The sequence below is a fragment of the Corvus hawaiiensis genome, chromosome Z (genome assembly GCF_020740725.1).
Source record: "Corvus hawaiiensis isolate bCorHaw1 chromosome Z, bCorHaw1.pri.cur, whole genome shotgun sequence".
Lineage (NCBI taxonomy): Eukaryota > Metazoa > Chordata > Aves > Passeriformes > Corvidae > Corvus > Corvus hawaiiensis.
In genome coordinates, this window is record NC_063255.1 from 2,768,216 (window position 1) to 2,784,986 (window position 16,771).

The window sequence follows — 16,771 nt, forward strand, 5'->3', positions numbered from 1 at the left end:
CTAATATCCTAACTCTTAGAAGCTCAAGAAAAGCTTTCTTATCACACTAGATCTCATGAAGTCATCTCCTAAAAGCAAAAAAGAAGAAAACCCACTGGCAGAAAAGGCTAAGAAGGACTGGTCTACATGGGAATGCTGCACCACATCAGAACAAGCTGAAGTTAGCAAGACTGTGTTACCTTGCTTTGCTGTGGGCTAGGAGGCATGCACACCAAGAATTTACCACAGTTCACATGATAGGTAGTAACTTGTTGAGCTACAATAACTCATGCATGGAATTCTGCCTTAGCACATTACCATGCATGATTCAGCATACAGCATAGGTAAGTTCTTTCTTACCTCGCACTATAGCAGCTAGCTGCTGTTAACCTCACAGTGTATTTCCTACAGCCATGCTCTGTAAAATAAAAGATACTCTAGCACAGGAGAATTTCCCAATACAGAGCATCACAGATGGCTATTCCTATAAAATCATTCTCTACCTCTTTCTTCAATTTCAGGGGACTATGGGATCAGTGCTGAAATAACTCATGTCACACTTCTCCTCATATAAGGTGTCACAGAGTTTAGATTCAACACAACTGAAGTGAGCATTTTCCTAATGGTAACCACTCTCAGCTCTATCAGGATCATCACAGGCACAAACTACATTTTTTTGATGATCTAAATTCTGATTTCAGTAGAAATCTGAAAACTCTCACCACAAAATTCCTAAAAAAAATTAGTTCTCCTGACATTCTAGAACTAATGCTCCAAAAATCACACAAGAGTTAAAGTACTTTTAATATGTTCAACCATAGTGCATTATGGAAATGCAAATGGTTCTTCTGAGACAGAAAAGCAGATTTGAAAAATATGCAGCTGTGTATTATCTCACTTCATCATTTTTATAAGGCCTGCTCTCCTAGAAGACACAATCATGTCAACTGCATCTTCTAACTGCCAAGATCTGATCCAGCTGTGCTAGAATACAACACACCAAGAGCTTCTTCACAACTGAATAATCTAGCAGAAGATATTTTAATTTTGATTTTGTTGTGAGAACTGGTATATGTGGTACTTACACCGCTTCTAAACCCACGAGCTTCCATTAAATAGGTAATTCCATCACTTTCAATATTAAAAAACAAATGAAAAAAAAACCCCAGGCTAACAAGAAACAGCAAGCTGTGCTCACCTCAGTGTAACTGTGGTAACTACAGACACTTCAGCCTCGGCTTTGACTTTCAGTTGCTTTGTAAGGCCAAAGTTGTACTCTATTGTGATGTATAAAAACTCTTTCTGCTTGCTGGTTGATACATGTCTGGATTAAAGTGAATTTTATTTATCCATCACTGAAAAGGGAGTGCTCCATATGTACATTTAGGGTGTTGTATGAACTGGTCTCTCATTGCCTCTAACAATTAGTAATAAGGTAGAGGAGGAGGCTGCACTGTGCTAGCTCTTTCAGATTCTGAAAAAGTACATGAAATCAATTAGATGGTTACACTCCTAGTTTTGGTTTTGTGATTCACATGTATCATCCAGTGGGTGAAAGAAGAAAGTGAAAAACACCTCTACCAGGAAGTGAAGAAATAGTGATTAGATTTAGAATTCAAAGGCTGTCCAACTGCTTTTGCAGGGCTGATGAGCAGTAGCAAATTCCTTGGCAAAACAGAACAAGAAACTAACAATGGGATACTGCAGAAGCCAAGATGGTAAAGGCTAACATGTCTCAAACACCAACAGCAGGGTGTCTGTGGCACCAACCAAGGACTGCAGGTAACAACAGACAAGGACTGTTGGCAGTAACACGCTGCGAGAAAGAACAAGATGTGACTGGACCAGGGGCCATAAGGAGGTAGGACAGCACTTTTCTGGGACAAAGGTCTTTTCTCTACCTCTTGGAGATAAGCACAACTCAGTACAGCAAACACAGAAATTAGGTGGAGAAGCAGGCATAGACTGTAGAATGGGAGGGAATCAAGACCACCAAAGACCCCTGAAGCCCTCTGACCCATTTCCAGAAAGGCCTGAAAGAATGGACTGTGAGTGATAACTAATTTGCATAGAAAATGAGAAACCCACCTTCAGGATGGGACAACTTCTATATAAAATGGTACCTCCCTTGCAAGCCTGGGGCACTCCCAGGACCCTAGAAACCCCCTTAGCTGGACTAATGCTGGAACCAGGACTGGTGATCTCTTTCCCCTCTTTTTTTTTCTTTTTGTCTTTCCTTCTCACCCCACCGCTTTATCCAAAACCCACAGGAGTGTGCTTATATAGCAGGTCAGAGACTAACATACCAATTTCTATGCCAAGTGTGTAATTTACTAATAAAACTCGGTGAGTTTTTGTGGATTGTCTGACTTCTGTCACTTCTTTCGACCACAAGTATTCACCAATCCTGGGTGCTCCCTTACTCTTAAGTTGGACACCACAGATATTTATGACATGAATTCTCTACCGATGTTTTCTTCAACAAAATTAAAATGTATATATTGGAAAAACAGGTTTATTTCCACAAGAAAGAAACTGTTTACTCAGTGCTAGGGAAGACATATAAATATTTTAATATTTATACATTCTAGTCAGAAATAATCATGGGGTAAGTCAATAATGGTCTATTACAGAAGTTAAGACATCTAAATCCATAAGTATATGGACAGCGTATGCAAATACCAGGTAAAACTTCTCACATTCCAGAATGCCTACAGTAGCTAGTGAACCTAACTGGGAAAAAAGTATATGAATTAGAATTACCATTTTAAAATTGAAGATATCAAAGAAATGAATATGGACAGAAAATTAAAACTGTGTTTTGATCTGTTTTGGACACAGCATTTAATCTCCTTTCTAGCACAAGCCTGTTTCTTGTAACAGTGACGGTGTTTCTATGGCAATTACTTCTATCTGATATAAACTCCTTATGTCAATATATTTCAGGTGATGAGCAAAGCATATTTGATCTAGCTCCAGTAAGAGGTATACAAACATGCCCTATGGAAAAGTGCTTAGGGAATTAATGTGAAACCAAGGAATTTACTTGACAAAAGTAACATCTACACAGAAAAGAAAGAGGTCAAAATTAGTGCTTTAGAAGAGAAGTTCTTAAGATGCATGAAATTGCTCAACATGGTTTAAGACACATAGAACTGTCCTTCCAGAAGTCTTTGTGGACAAAAATAAAGAGTTGATTATAACACAAAATGGTCGTATTTCATTATTGTACAGAATGTGAAACTCAATTGTTTCACAAGAAAAACCGAACAAACCTACTGGAAGAGAAAGCCTACTTTATTTGCAAAAGAAACAGCTTAAAAAAATCAGTTATCACCCTGATATCACTAAAATGTGTTACTCATAAAAGGTAAAAAACCTGTTACAGGCATGTAAGGCATACAACGTTGAAGAGCCATAGTTGGATCTACAGACCAAGTCCCTTGCTGCAGCAGATGTGCTCTAACTGTCAAGGTCTCAACTATTTGCTATTTCCAAAGCAGGCTTCCTCTACAACTCTATCCCTGCAGCCTCTCAGGTGTGACCATTGCAACCAAGAGCTTTGTTCCAGGTTGTAATGCGAGACAGTCCTTCCTCTCCAGTATGGAGACGTGCAAGATGTACGAAGTAGAGGCTGGTATTTCTCCCACTGCCCTGCTCCCAAGTCCTGGAGCAGGATTTAAGGCCCTGCTGTGGCACACGAGTCAGATGTACATGTACAGCAGGGGGGCTGACACAAGAGCAGCAGAGGCGAGCCCGAGTGGAGCCGAGCCGAGCCCAGCCAAATACGGACAACCACAGCCGAGCCCAGCAGTCTGGCAGCAGACAGCACAACATGGACAATCCAGCTTTTTCGGGGGTTTGTCCGTCATTGTTTCTTGTTACGGCCTCAGGGACAGGGAACGCAAGCCACAGAGAGCAAACGCCATCGTGTCTTTGTCTCAGCAGCCACACAGAACCGTGCTGAGATGCTGAGGGCCTTTTGTGTGTAAAGAACCTTCTCTTTTGTAACTTTTGTTATTAATATTGTTACCATTAATGTGCGTTTCTTATTCCTTAGCTGTAGGTTTTCAGTACGTTGTTATCTCAACCCATAGTCTCTGCCTTTATCCCTCTCTCACAGGAGTGGGGTGGGAAAAATGGGGGTGGCTTATTTGGAGTTTAATTCCCAGCTGTTTTTTTAAACCACCACAATCACATCGAAACAATTTATCTAAAAGGTAAAAATTAGTAAGTTTGACTTACTCTCTTATGCACCCCAAATGATTCTTCCATTCTGATTACAGCCATCTGAAATGCTAGGTATCTAAACTACTATCATGCACTAACACCTATCAATTGCCAAAGGAAAAGAAAGGCAAATGTGTGATTCATCCCATCCTAAGACAGCAGTCTAACCCAGCACAGATGAATCACGTCATACAATTTCTCGTTCTTCTTGTTATCAAGGCAGCCTCACTTATGACTTGATACCTAACTACTATTTGGTTAAAATAAGGCAGATCGAAAGGGGGCAGTTAAACACTATTCACTGCCAGAAAGTATCTCTGAGCAAAGTACACACTGCATAAAGTGTTCTTTCATTTCAGTGAAGTAAAGCAGTTTCCTATCACATGTTAGTTCCAAATCTAACAACCCTAACAAAACCTACATTGTCTTCTCCTAAGAGAAGCATGCTACATTTGAGAAGCTAGAGCACGCAAAAGAAATCTATCAGCACAGCAAAATGGATACTTACAGAAACAGTTGAGCTGGGTGTATTTGTACCATAGCCAGAAGAAGGGAGAGAAGCCAAAGACCAGCGGCGACCATCAGTCCTGAGAGTTATGGAACGGAGGTTAGTCAAATGAGCACTGCAGTATCCTAGCACAGAAACATCTGTGAAAGTATTACTGTGTAAAATTGCATTCCAAAAGCATGATACAAACAGGGGTTCTAATAAACAGTATACTTTCACAGGGGACCACAATAAACCAGCATTCACCAAGGATGAATTTTTTTACTGTGTTTTTCTAGTTAAAAATCTATGAGATGAAACAACCACAAAGAGAATGAACAGCTCCACAGAACTGGTGTCTAACTAATACAAACAGAAATGCACCACAGGAAGTTCACAACTCTTAGGTCCATCAGATGAAAATTAATGAGAAGCAAATTTAAAAAATTGTGAACAAATGCAAACCACAATGCTCGGAGCCACAGAATAACCACCACAGTCTGACTGATATAAAACAGTAGTGCATTCTTCTGCAGCATCAGTACAGGACACCAGCAAACTAGCAGGCTAATGATTAGGTAAAACCAAACCTAAATGTTAAATGTTACATACATAAATCAGGAAAAACAAATCTTCAGGAAAAATCATGCTCACTCGGAATAAAAAATAAAATAAATATGTAAATTATAACCAAAACCCGATTTATGTTCCTCACTGTCTGAGGTGATCTACACAAAGACAACATGGAACTTGAATATTCAAAGTGGAAAACTAAAAAAGTGTTTGGATATTTGAGAAGGTAGAATTTACCTGTCATTTCGATGCCCATGACTGCAATACAATTGAATCAAATGTGTTAAAAAAAGGCAAAATAATATATAAATAACAAAACAGGAGAAGTTTTTATTAACAAATGGTAAGGAAAGGAGAATTGAAGATCTGTTTTACACAGACCATCTCCCAAGTCTCATTGACACAAAAGGTGAAATTCTGAAGAACTGAAGATTAATTGAAGTGTAATTTCAAAAAACTGAAGTCATGTCAAATCAGGAACCTTAAACCTACTGATGCAGAGGTTTAAGAGGTCCCTTCCTCCAAGCTAACTGTCTAAAAAGCCCCTTGCTTCTTTCCAATATATCCATTTATTCATCCACAAATTACAATCAAAGCTCTGGGACTTTGTATAAATAAAGTGTGAGAAAAGAAACTACAGTACATTATTAATATTAAAATATGAACAGCACATGTGCTAGAGACTGCTGATTGTGTCAAATACTGAACTGTGCAAAAATCTTCCATCTCTGCCATAATCCTGTTGTTAATTCATTCTTTTAGGTTCTCTTCTTCACCCAGGTATGTAAGAGATACTTCCAGATGAATGCACCATTCCCAAAGTAGTTTTCTCTTAATTTGGCTTGGCTGTTGACAGCTGAAACAAGAACTTAAGACAGCATTTAAACATGGGTGAGACCCATGTATTCTGCATCTGTGAGGAAGTACTTCCTAACTGAGTCACTCAGAGTGAACAGGGTACCTGCATCACACAGAAAGGCCATGAAGGGTGGGAACAGGCTGTCACAGGAAGTTATCTGGGAGGCAAAGTTGGGAGAATAGGAGGCATCCCTAACAGATTATGGGAAAAACAGGGGAGCAAACCCCTACAGCATTTTCCCCTGGACTCTTGATACACCACTTGCCTCTGTCATACAGTATGGTTTTATTCACTTTCCAGCAGCTCTAGAAAAAGTACAGTCTATCACCTACCCATGGGTTCATAGATACTGGACTTTTATGTACAGCAGAAGTGGTGAGCTTCAGAGGCACAGGCTATTCCTGGGCACTGGTCACCCTGCCAGAAACAAGCAGAGGAAGGTGACCCTCCAGCTTGGTGCCGAGGTGCTGGGGAAGGCTGCCTCCAACCCTGTCCACCGGCTGGCAGCATGGCAGAGGGCCACCTCCCTGAGGAAGCCCCTTTGCTGTGGCTGCTGCACGGCATGGCCAGCACCTGATGAGAAATGGCTACACTAGGAAACAGCTTCACAGGAGGCTTCAAAGCCTTTGCCTCTCTCTGACATCCTCACACTTTCCCAGCTTTTTGCTACCCCCACGGACTGGGTGGCAGTGGATAAAAAAGGAATATCCATACTCCTACACCACTGCCTCTGCTTCTTCAACCTGCTTTATCACGCTTGTCCTTCCCTCCCTTTGTATATCCATTAAATATACAAAATGTAATAGAAAAGGCAGAAAGTCAGAAGTCTGCTCTCATTAACCACCGTGCATTTTACTATGAAAATTCATCCTATCACAGGTTATAGGAAAACAACCACAACAGACACACCAAATTCAGAAGAAAAAGTTGTATTAATGCAGTTTTAAGCTTCATTGTCATCAAGCATTTTCAATATAAACACAGAACAAAATTGGTTTCCACAGATAATTGCTCTAAATGTTTCTTGAATCCCACAGAAGTGGTGAGATATTTTTAAATCAGAGAAATGTCCTTCAGTTAAAGAATCTATTTAAAGCTCCTTACAGGGCTCTAGAGAGGTCAAAATCCAAATGAAACATTGGTAAACAAGTCCTTTTTTTTAATTAATTCTGAATTTTAAGGTTTGCAAAAGTATAATGTTTTAAACTTTCTGTTTATTATGGGTGGGGAAGGAAAACTATTTCCTGACTGCTGTATTTCTAAGCCATGCTCAATCTTTCGCATCTGCTTTTTCCGTTATAACCTATTTCTGGATTTAATGAATCTTTTGAAAAATATGCTCACATACAAATGTAATCTCTGAAGAGGTAGTATCCCTGACAAAAGGAAAACTATCAAGAGGAAGTAAATTCAAAAGAAATACTCAGGTTTCCTAAGGAGTTGATTAAGAAAGTAACATCACAAGCTATTAGAAAGATTCACAAGATCTACTGTCACAAATGAATTAAGATTCAGGTTTTAAAAATGCAAATTTTCACCCCTTCGTAGCTTTAAAAAAAAAAAAATAAGCCATTTCCTTGCACTTACTTTTGAGAACTTGTGTGTGCTACTTTAGTGATCTCCCAAAATAAAGTAACTAAAACTTTACAGGCAAGTTATAGCTCACTGCAAACCCAACAGTTACATGCCTGACACTACTTAAGCACTCCGATTTCATTTTTTGTGTATATACTCTTGGGTAAACATACAAACTCTGCCTACCTTCACAGACTTAGGAGTTAATGAACATATAATTGGAAGCAGCGTGACAAGGTGTTAAGTGATAGGGAACCACACTGGCATGAATATGTAGTCTCCCATGACATGCTATCAACTTTGGTTATGGTTCATTTAGTAATAATTTACTTCACAGATCATTTCAAATTCACTTTAGATCTTCAAAAATTCTACTAACGTTAATTAATCCTCACAACACTCCTGTGACAACGCTGATTGTCTCAGTGATACAGATACTGAAACAGGTCAATGACAGGTATTCAAGGCATGGTAGTGGTATTGCTGCTGTCAGTAAAACCAAACCCTGAAATCAAGACCTCTATTATAGTGCTCTTAAAAGCAATGCACTTCTTAAATAGTTAAAAAAATATAAGAAGAAACCATCAAGTAGCTTAAAGTTCCCCCAGATCTCAGGAGGTAAGATGACAATGCCTGAATCAGATTCATTACAATTAAATCATTAATCTATTATTTTGAATTCAAAAATACATGTTTGCACTGCATCACACATTCAAATCACAGTAATTTGTTGCTGCTGAGGTTTAAAAGAGTTTACATTAAGTGAGCTAATACTTACTATTCTACGTGATAGACCTGACAGATGTATTTGCAATCACTTTTTACATCTGGGTCCAACAATATCTCCTCTATGTAAAATGTGTGTTGAATACTACCAACAACCTCTTACCTTCGTGCAAAAGAAAAGTGGGCTGAGGCACTGGGAGAGAAATTCCTAGGGCTATCTTGAGGACTGTTTCCTGTTAGAGATGATACACAAAAAAATTATTATTAGAGGGTGGGGTGAAGACAACGCACTAAAAACCATTCAGACATATTAATCCACACATTTCCAGCAGGTTAAAAATGAATTTCAGAATTTCTTCTCTCCCAGTCTCTCTGAAAATAAATTCTGAAATAGAATCTTATTTCAACTCATGTTTCATTTATACTGGATTTTAGTGACTGGATTTTCTAACTCACAGAGAACTGTTCATTTAGCTCTTTAATTTGAAAATTCTCAAAACAATTTGTTAACTATGTTTAAAGAAACCAGTAGATTAGTTTGAAAGAACATATTTTTAATGTCAGAAAAAAAGGCTGCTTTTTTAAATCATAACAAACATTGAAAGATAGAAAAATCATGATCAAACATATTTAGCCCTTACACAAAGTCTCTACAGCATTTCCACGGGTGCTTTATTGTAATTTTTCTTTTTCATTGCTCATTTTTTTCTATCTCGAAAACAAACAAGCTGACAAAACACACTGGACTGAGTTTTTTTACCCTTAACTTCACTTTGTGAACAGGTTTTAACTTTAGGGTCTGTTACTTCTTCCTATTAGAACTCCTGACCTCCTGCGGACCAGAAACCTTATTTGAAGATGGAATAAAAATGACCCATAAAAAAACCAAAAAACCCACAGAATACAAAAAAAAAACCCCAAACAACCAGAGTCACACAAAAAAAAATTCCAAACCCCAAATAAAAAAACCAAACACCACCTCCCCAAAAAAACGCCAACAAACCCCCATAAAAAGCCAAAAGGATGAACTTTAAAGTAGCACTGGCATACATCTAACCGTCAATCTTTCCTTAAACTTTTCTTTAAAATGACAGCAGCAATACATTAAAAAAATAATGTATTTGTTGTAGCATTTTATTTTTGGACATAAATGAGATTGCAACAAAAGCAACTGATAAGAAAATAGCTCCTCTGTAGCCAGCTAGAAACAACGCAAAATGTTTGAGGGGAAAACTACTACCTGTGTGTGAAAAAGCCAGCACAATAGATTGAGTCCTTAGAGGGCTTCAAGTGGCCTTGACTTCTACTCAAATGTTTTAATTAACATTGCATTTATCACAGTGATGCCCATAATAGACTGCATTAATTCCATATGAGAAAGCATAATTGTCGAGCAATTAGGTACCAAACAGAGATCAACGCACATCCCCTCACTATCTCCCTCTTCTTCTGTCTAGAAGCAGATGCAAGATGCTTTTTGAGTTGTGTTTAAATCACATCTCTGCAGCTGCTCTTCCCATAGCCCCAAGAGACATGGATTCCACTCTCACTGACCAATACTCCCAACGTTTTTTTGCCCATTTATCTGTTGTGCCAGAATTATGTCCTTCCTACATTCTCTCCATCCCCTCAAGACTCCAGCTTCTTCATTACCCTTCAAACACTTCTGAGGGCCTCAATAATTCCACGGTGGCAAGGATTTTCATTCTCTGAAGGGGGCTGGAGCAGAAGAAATCTGAAGCCACGGATTCCGACCTTTACTTGCAGACCAACAAAATTTATTCTTATCCTGCATCAACTGTAAACACCAAATTACTGACAGCAACAGTTCATTTAATTTAACAGCTAACTGGATTTCTTTTGCTGCTACCAAAGCTTACTTAACAAAGATAAGCTAAAAAAATACATATTGTAACACTGTGCAGATAAAACATGGTCACAAACTTTAACTGCTGCACTAGAAAAAAATCGGCTGTAATTTGGAGTATGTTGTGGACTTAGATAAGTAAAAAAGACAAAGAAGCTAACTTGAACTCTGGTAGAAGAGCACATAATTAGGCTAAATATAGTGAAACAGAAACAGCTTCTGACAGGAAACAGTTTTAAAAATCAGAATATGGAACTTTGTAAACCAATTCCTTTTCTTTGCTAGCTAAAGTTATATATGGATATAAATATGTTTCCAACACAAATCAAGGACGTGCCTTACTGTCCATGAGTTAAAATATATGCAAACATTTCATATAGAAGAAAAAAATATTATTCAACAATGCAGCAATTTTATAGCTATTGCAGTGGATTTGGATTTGTGGAGACAATGCTGCAAAACTATGTTGCTAGAATCAACAAAGAGCACTTCCTTACAGACAAAACCTGAAGAAGTCAAAGTCTTACTCAGGAAGAGCATCAGATCCTGTTATTAGGAAAATCAACTTGCAAGCATAACTTTCAATAGCAAATCAGCTTTTAAAATAACAAGACTGGTGACGCCATACACATAATACCTGGATACTAAATCCTGAAGGTTTATCTAGAAGTCATAAGAACTCACACAAACCTGGAAACAAAGAATGCAAATTCAAACCCCTAATGACTGGAGAAACAGCAAGTGCTAGCTATTACAGGTTTAAGGTGTGCAGGTCTAGAGGAGCAAGACAGGTTGGAAGCAGAGTCCTATATACGACCTCCATCCATCACAGCATTCATCCACCCATGTGCAAGTCAATACCTGGGAGACTTTCAAATAAAACCCAGTGTCAGTTAACTCTGTCCATATGCACAGTGCTTGCTTATGAGTCAAAGCCCGCTGTTCTTTGGGATTGCTTGTATTGTATGTTTTAGTCCTACAGTATCTCTATGTGACTGAGATTACTGTCTGTGTTTCTGATCTGGTAAAGTAAACTGGACTGGTGGTCAGACATTAGATAATTAACTCCAGCGTCCTCTGGGAGACACGATGAATAGGCAATCAACATACCAAAACAATACTCTGCTTCATGACAACACACAGGGTTGCTCACTTTGCAAGCACCTATTGTTAAGAAAACTGTATCAATTCAACTGTGATTGTTTTGCAAGTAGCTTCAAGAAATCCTGTGTCTTTGCCACAGAGGGAAGATGTTTCAAATCTTTTAAAAAAGCATATTACAGTCACTGTATATTTTTATGTATTTTTAATAGCTGTCTACTTACAAACTAAAGCATTTCAGATACTATGAATTTCTGTTAGTACTGAGGGAATACTAGATTAATGATAATTGTTATCCCAAATTCCTGATGGATCAAAAGACAAATCGAGTTTGAAGTTTTTTAAAATGTGCCACGGTACATCAGAGCCACATTAATACAATATAACCATGAGTCAGTCCTATGTTCCTCTGTGTTAGTTTACGTGGTCATGAGCCCATACTGTTAACTGAACAACACACAAAAAGATACCACCCACCTGCAGTTACAGGTCTGGCTTTCTTACCGTAACAAACAGCATCAGTCAGCAAAACGTACAGCTGGGCAGTAGAATCATTTTGAGTACTTCTGCAGGTGCTTTCCAAAGAGGTTCACTCATGTGAGGAGCTCAGGCTATTTAAAAATCTGGATTAACTATGCCTGAAATCAGCAACTGACTTTCCCCAGCTATGGCAAGGAATGTCTGCATGATCCTTAAATCCATTTGCAAGAAAGCTCTACATGTTCCGACCACTATTTAAATACTGGCAGTGCTATATTTTTATGGGATTTTATTTCTATCTGCATGTCACATACCACTTAGATTTTCTTCGCCTGTCCTAAAACTAGCAGATGACTTGAAATATCCATAACCATTCTACTTCACCCAAAAGCAAGACGAAATAAAAAGTTTTGTTCTAGCAAAACTGTTTTTGTAATTCTACATGTGACAGTAGTCAGAGTAATTGATATACTGTATTATTTTCCTTTCTGTTTTCTTTTAAAATCTGAAATTCAGAGCCCTGCTTTAAACCCCAGCTTTTAGCATTTCCATACTTCACCACAAAAACACACTAAAGGGCCTCATTTATTTAGAAACATAGTCTTTCTTTCCCTTAAAATATATGGTGCAAACAGCTTTATTCATTACTACGCTTCAATGCTGCTAACTAAAGTACATCTCTCAAACAGAATTATCTGATGCAAGCAGTAAGTCCTGACATAGTAAGAGAAGAGTATGAACAGCCAGTACTCTACCAGTGTCCATGAAGAAAGCTCTACACAAGCCTGAAAAATCCTAGAAAAAGGATTACAAGTGGAGGTAAAACCTTCTTGAACTTTAATTTTGATTTAGGCAATTGCATCATGTAATCCAGTTGTGAGAGACTGGAAAGACTAATGTCTTTCCAAACAAAAATCAAACAAGACAAAATGTCTCAAAGCATTTTGGGGTGCATGTGTGCTGAGGAAAGGAGCAGGTCAGGCCTGACCCTAATGAGGCAGTGCCGTGCCCTGCCCTGAACACCCCCAGCCCCCTAGAGCCTGTATCCCAGCCCAATAGAGATGCCAGTCATTGGCACAGCAGAGGCAATGCCCCACACTCCAACTCTGGAGCCCCTAACCCAGCTGCTGAGTGGCCAAATGACTGGAAGTCCCACCTGGGGGAAAGGGCCAGGAAGGCCAGGGGTATTTAAGGCCAAACACAAGGCCATCACATTGTCTAGACCCTGCCTCCTCGGGGAAGTTCTATCCGAACACTGCTGGAACCCAGCAGTTAGTAACTGTGCATGGGCTCTTCTGTATCTTTACTGTCTTTCCCTCTTTCTCCTTCTTCTAATTCTCTCTTCTTAGGATTTCTGAATAACTTAAAATCAAACAGGCTTAGTGTTTGCTAAGTTGAATGGACCAAGTCAACGCTTTGAGAAGTGTTTCATGCTGACTGAATGTTGCACTAAATCTTTTTCCCAAGTTCTTTGATTTTTCTAAAGTTGCCAGTGAAGTTTCTTTTTGTTGTTTTGACCTCTTGAGAATATCTTGTCGGTATTTCTCCCATGTGTCCAACTCGGGGTACATGAAAAACCCTACGCCCTTTTAAAAAACCTCATTGAGCGAGTTGTTTGGGGCCTTACATTTTAAATGGATTTATTTAATCCCATAGAAAAAGTCAGGTTCATCCCTGCCATACCTGGTAGACAATTCTTTAAGACCCCTCATGTTCCAGTATATATGGCCAGCATGTGTTTCACTTCCTATTCTATGAAGGGGGGAAAAAAAAAGGCAGCTCTGACTGGTTTAGATGACAATACCATCTTCCAGTCTTCTATTTCTAAGGAAAGCAAGTAGTATCTTTCAGTCTTCTATAGAAATCTCCCACATTCTATCCTACCAGCCCTTCTCCCCACGTGATCCCACCTGAACATTTATGACCATAAACGTATGCAGTGCTCCAGATGAAATCTAACCAGGACATTATACGGTGGCATGAAATCTTCCCAAATTAAATTGAAAATTACTTCCTTTATACATCATCTGAGACTTCATTTTCAAATGCATTAGACTGGTCCTTGCAAACATCATCTTATCCAGAAAATGCAGTCAGATCCTTACCTAAACTCCTTATAATAGGTGAGTTCACAGCTCATCATACGACATTTCTGTTACAGGTCTTCCCAGTACAAAATGCTGCATATTGCAATATAATTTCATACTTTTTTATTCCAGTCCTTGAGATCATTCACTTATTTCAACACAGTTCCCCAATGCTATTTCATACTGGATGTCTGCCAAATTTGTATCAGCTACAGAAATTTTATGCCAATGTCACTTATGAGAAGAATAAAAAGGTTTGGTCACAAAAACAAAACCTGAGGACTCTACTGATAACCTCCGCTCCCACTTTATAATATTCCTCATTTTAGCACAAGCCCTGTCTTTATCCCCTTAAACAATTTCCTACTTACAATTCTTGTCCTAGGCATCTCAGTAGCACTACATGGAATATTATTAAAATACAGACAAATAAAATTTACAGCATTGCTCCTAACAGCTAAATCTTGCTCTTTCAGCAGATACAATTAAAAAGCACCACATGTGACTATTAATCATTAGGGGTTAGTATCACCCACATGAACAAGCTCCTGTGACTGCTGAGGTGGGGACATCTGAATGCCCTGACTTGCTGAGATTATAATCATTCACTTTGCAGGCTGGGTGGTGCAGATGACCTGCCTACACAGCATCAGACAGTCAGCTAGAAAAGCCCATTAATGACATGGGTACCAGGTACCATCCAAGTTAATGCTCCAACTCAGTTTCCCACAATTCTCAATGTATTCAACAGCTCATGGAAAAATTAGAAGTACTTTTCAGCAGGTTCCACCAGCTTCCAGCCCAAATGCTAAAGGTAAAGGATGTCCAGACAACTAACCTAAGACAGCTGCTAATAATTATGAAGGTTTGAGCCTAAAGACATTACCTGGCATGTTTTCCATTTTTGCAAGAAACAGAAACACTTTATGTAGTGAAAGCTGATACTGTGTGATCTTTACATGTATGCATAAGGCATAGCAAGAGACTTCAGCTGCAAACTAAAGTCTGACTTTCCAGACACAAATTATCTCTGCAAGTAGCTACAGGTTGGGCATAGAGCAAAATGGAATTGCATATATTGTATTAGCAATTAACATACACAACAGAGATATATATTACCTGCTGTACACACTGTCTTTTTCCTGTCCCCTTTATTATCCTCTCCACACAAAGACCTTACAACTCTCTGTGTGCTCCCAAGCCTTGGACTACTTACTGCTCTAATAACTCTTTACTGTAGCCCAGGAGCTTTTATGGTCACGGTTGCTTACAAGCAAATCTGCCCCTTCCCTGACAAGTGCTACTCCTGCACTACTTGTACTCTGCTCAATCTACTTACTTCATCAGTGTGGCGCTGTCTCACTGCCTCTCCTATCTGACATGAATCTGAGTATGACTGGGATGGTTAGGGTTACAGTTAAAAAATTCCACGTAAGTATTCAGTGTTTGTCCAAATCAGCCTGCATCTGTTAAGATTAACAACAAACTCCCTAGGAACCATCTTCTATTACCTCCAGAGCAAACAATGAACACTGGGGGGAAGGGGAGGAATTTGCCTGACATCTCTATATTAGACTTTCTCATATAGGACAATTATTATTACCCTAAAACTGGGCCACTGGTCATCCTCAAGGAAGTCTATCTAAACTAAGGAATAGCTGGTGCCGCCAGTTCAGACTGCATCTGGAAGAAAAACAGGACTACAAGGAAGAACATGGGTATAAAATGCACCTTGAAGAAGTATGATTACATCCAAGATGCTCTTCCTCTAAAATAGAAAAATCCTATTCACATCCAATCTGTTTTGGCTAACTTGAATCCAGTTTATATTAAACAGGAGCTACCTGAGCTCTTCAGGAGATCTGAAGTAATGGCAAATTGTTTCCGAAGGTGCAGCCAGACCTCTAAATGACTGCTCCGCAGATATCAAAGACGAAAATACTCTTGAGCAAAGCCACAGACACTGGCAGAAGTGCTTATGCAGTGCACTCTAAGAGAGCTCCACCTTGAGATTCTGGAATATACCTTCACTCACTTTGCTACACTTGACACAGAGGACTCATAGCACTTTTTTGCCCTCAGAGATGGGAGGTCACGGGGGAAAAATACCCAAGTAGCTTAAACTAGTGGTCCAAATAAAACCATCTCAAGTAAGACTTGCCAACAGAGGTAACTAACTACGTATTTTGCTTGCTCTCGATTAGCAATGAATTAATGTCAAAGGGAAAAAAGGTTGTTAGGGAATCCAAGGGTGTCCTTACAAGGAATGAAAATACTCGCTTCAGATACCTCTGGGGCAATGTATTCCCAAGCAATGCCAACAATCTCATCAGGATTATACAGAAAGCTGAGGGTAACACTAAAAACTATCAAGATGATAAATAAACTAAGTTGATCCTGGGTGGATTTTCAAGAACGTGACAATTTTGATCCCATTCGACTATAGTCGAATAGTCTAGAGTAAAGGGCATACTGATTTTGGCCGAGGTAAGAATTTTTTTTGTCGTCACTGGTACAGTACTGTGTTTTAGGTTCAGCACAAGAGTAATGCTGGTAGCACACTGATGTTTTAGTTGTTGCTGAGCAGTGCTCACCCTAAGCCAAGGACCTCTCAGTGTCCCATTCCCTGCCAGTGAACACATGCGAGAGACACTGGGAGGGAGCATGGCCAGGAGAGCTGACCTGAACAGGCCACAGGGATGTTCCACACCACAGAACATCATGGCCAGAACGTAAACTGGAGGGAGGCGGTCAGGAGAGGCTGGCTGCTGCTGGGGGTTGGGCTGGGCATTGGTCAGGTGGTGAGC

The 16,771-nt window shown here is 39.3% G+C and overlaps 1 protein-coding gene across 9 annotated transcripts in view; it reads right to left on the reverse strand.

Annotated features, from left to right (window-relative positions):
* Positions 1 to 16,771, reverse strand: part of MAST4 (microtubule associated serine/threonine kinase family member 4) — a 286,033-nt gene that overhangs the window by 57,478 nt on the left and 211,784 nt on the right. For 6 of the 9 annotated variants that reach the window (XM_048291031.1, XM_048291028.1, XM_048291036.1 and 3 more), the window contains 3 exons: positions 8,593 to 8,662; positions 5,507 to 5,527; positions 4,718 to 4,796 (listed from right to left, as the gene is read on the reverse strand). In XM_048291031.1, the coding sequence (XP_048146988.1) occupies positions 4,718 to 4,796; positions 5,507 to 5,527; positions 8,593 to 8,662 (170 nt within the window). The remainder of the gene's footprint in view (positions 1 to 4,717; positions 4,797 to 5,506; positions 5,528 to 8,592; positions 8,663 to 16,771) is intronic. The other 3 variants (XM_048291032.1, XM_048291030.1, XM_048291035.1) reach the window with 1 other exon arrangement.